This window comes from Vigna radiata, chromosome 6, assembly GCF_000741045.1.
Source record: "Vigna radiata var. radiata cultivar VC1973A chromosome 6, Vradiata_ver6, whole genome shotgun sequence".
Classification (NCBI taxonomy): domain Eukaryota; kingdom Viridiplantae; phylum Streptophyta; class Magnoliopsida; order Fabales; family Fabaceae; genus Vigna; species Vigna radiata.
Genome location: NC_028356.1, coordinates 34402707 through 34404896, shown reverse-complemented (window position 1 = coordinate 34404896; position 2190 = coordinate 34402707). Strand labels below are relative to the sequence as shown.

General features: G+C 45.3%; 1 protein-coding gene across 1 annotated transcript; it reads right to left on the bottom strand.

Moving 5' to 3' along the window:
* Positions 1–204: 204 nt before the first annotated feature.
* LOC106763756 lies at positions 205–1962 on the bottom strand. The gene has a single exon (XM_014647915.2). The coding sequence runs from the start codon at positions 1826–1828 to the stop codon at positions 560–562; it is 1269 nt and encodes a 422-aa protein (XP_014503401.1). The 5' UTR covers positions 1829–1962; the 3' UTR covers positions 205–559.
* Between the last annotated feature and the right edge of the window lie 228 nt (positions 1963–2190).

The window sequence follows — 2190 nt, the reverse complement described above, 5'->3', positions numbered from 1 at the left end:
GTCTCCGTCTCACCACCTTGTTTTTATCATCTTCTTCAACCCTCTTTATTACATCCCAATTAATACCATGAAATAAAGACAGTTTCATTCGGCAAAACTGACAGAAAAAACGGTGCAATTTCCCCATTCTATGATCTTTTGTTCGTGTGAAAGTGTGCCCCGGATTTCTATACCACTTTTAAGAATAACATTTTAAAAAACAGCTAACCAAGAAACAAAGGCAGTTTTTTATTTTCTGCGAAACAACTTATAAATAACAGTACTGATTTATTTATTTTTTTCTGATGTTTCTCCTCTCCAGAAGGACTTCTTAGAGAGGGATACATCGATACATAGACATAATTTATTAGTAAATAATACTAATCAAGTACTTAATAGTTCTTGACGACACGATACTAAGAAACATAGAAACTATCTTCGATCATCTCCCTAATACCTATGTGCATACATATACATATATAAATATATGTATGATAGCAGAAAAGAAAGGTAATCATGATACTAGAGAGACTCGAGTAGAACAGTATGTGCATTCATTGCGATATTGATTTCAACTTTTTCAAGCGGTGCAACTTGGCTTAGGAGCTTCCCTGGAACGAGTGTGGAACCTCCATGTGAAGAGGTAGTCCCTGGATTCACAAGTCAACTTCATAACCTCACAGAAGGCGTTAACACTGGACTTCTTCAGCTCACTTTGCCATTCTATCTTCACCCAGCAAGAGAATCCGTTTGCAGAAGTTGGAAACTTTGAGTCGCAAAGATGCAGTGCTACATCCCCACTGATCCTCTTGCATGGCAGATTTCCGGCACCCACGTTCACCATAGACTCGAGCCAAGGACATTCTGGCTGACCCACCATCTCCTTGAATGCAGAATTTGCCATCCTCACCCTGTGCTTTGAGTCTGATATGACAACCGGCAAGGTCTCAGATTCAACCTCTTTTTCCACCTGACGAGACCCTTTTGGGGTTCGAGCCACAGATGGCAGAGCTGTGTCTTCACCAATGCACACAACAGTTATGGAAGAGCCAATGGGGCGAACCGGCAGAGGCTGTATAACATTGTTGGAAACTGGCTTCTGCAGTTGTTGCAAGAGATCTCTCTCCTCAGGAACACTCACTTTGGTGTTCAAATCTATCATCCCTCCCCCACAAGGCTTCAGTGTTGTTGTTATGGAGTCCAATTTGGGTGCAGGACCTCCAGGAGAACAAGGAAGAAGAGGAAGTGTCACTAAACTAGGACTGATGACAGTGTTTGTTTGCATGTTGCGATTGAGCACTCCAAGTGCATGTCCATGGGTGGGATGTCCATGGGTGGGATGTCCATGGGTGGGATGTCCATGGGTGGGATGTCCATGGGTGGGATGACCATGGGTGGGATGACCACGGATGGGATGTCCATGGGTGGGATGTCCATGGGTGGGATGTCCATGGATGGGATGTGCATGGGTGGGATGTCCATGGACGGGATGTGCATGGGTGGGATGGGGAAGAGGGAGTGGTGAAGGAGCAAAACCCTGTAAGGAAAGGTTCTTTGGTGGGGAGGTTACATGATAAGGGGGACAAAAGCCTAAGAAATGTGTTCTGGGTCTCTTGAGGGAGGAATGGGGTAGTGTGAAAGGAGTTCTACCTCTCTTTCTGGTTCTGGTAGGCCTGGCTTGCAACTGGGGCCATAAATTCCTAAGGTAAGGAGATTGCTTGGGGAGAGAGGAAGAGCCCTCGGTGGTGGAGTTTGGAGCGGGTTCAGGCTTGGGAGCTATAGGTCTGTACCTAGACATGATCTCAGCAGTTTTTGCTGGGTTGGGGTAAGGATTCAAGGTCTTGATCATGGTTTCGGGTTGAGAAAAAAGTGCAGAAGGAGAGAGGAAAGGAGAGAGGATGCTTCTATAGAGCTAGTATGAGGAGCATTGTGAAGAAGAGTGGAGGAAATGGGGAGGGTTATAAAGGAAGTGATGAGGGTTAGGGTGTAAAAAGGTGAAGGGGGAGAGAGTGAAAAGAGTGTTTGGTGGCACTGAGGTATTGATAAGGAGCCAATAAGAGGTAGGCAACATGAAGGGAGAAGGAAGGAGAAAATGACACTTGTAACTGTGATGTGGGTACGTGTTGGGTAGTCTCAAGAAGGAAGAGACTGTGAAAGTGGGACCATGCATGGTGATTCTATTGGTAATGAGGGTATTGGATAAGCATGCAG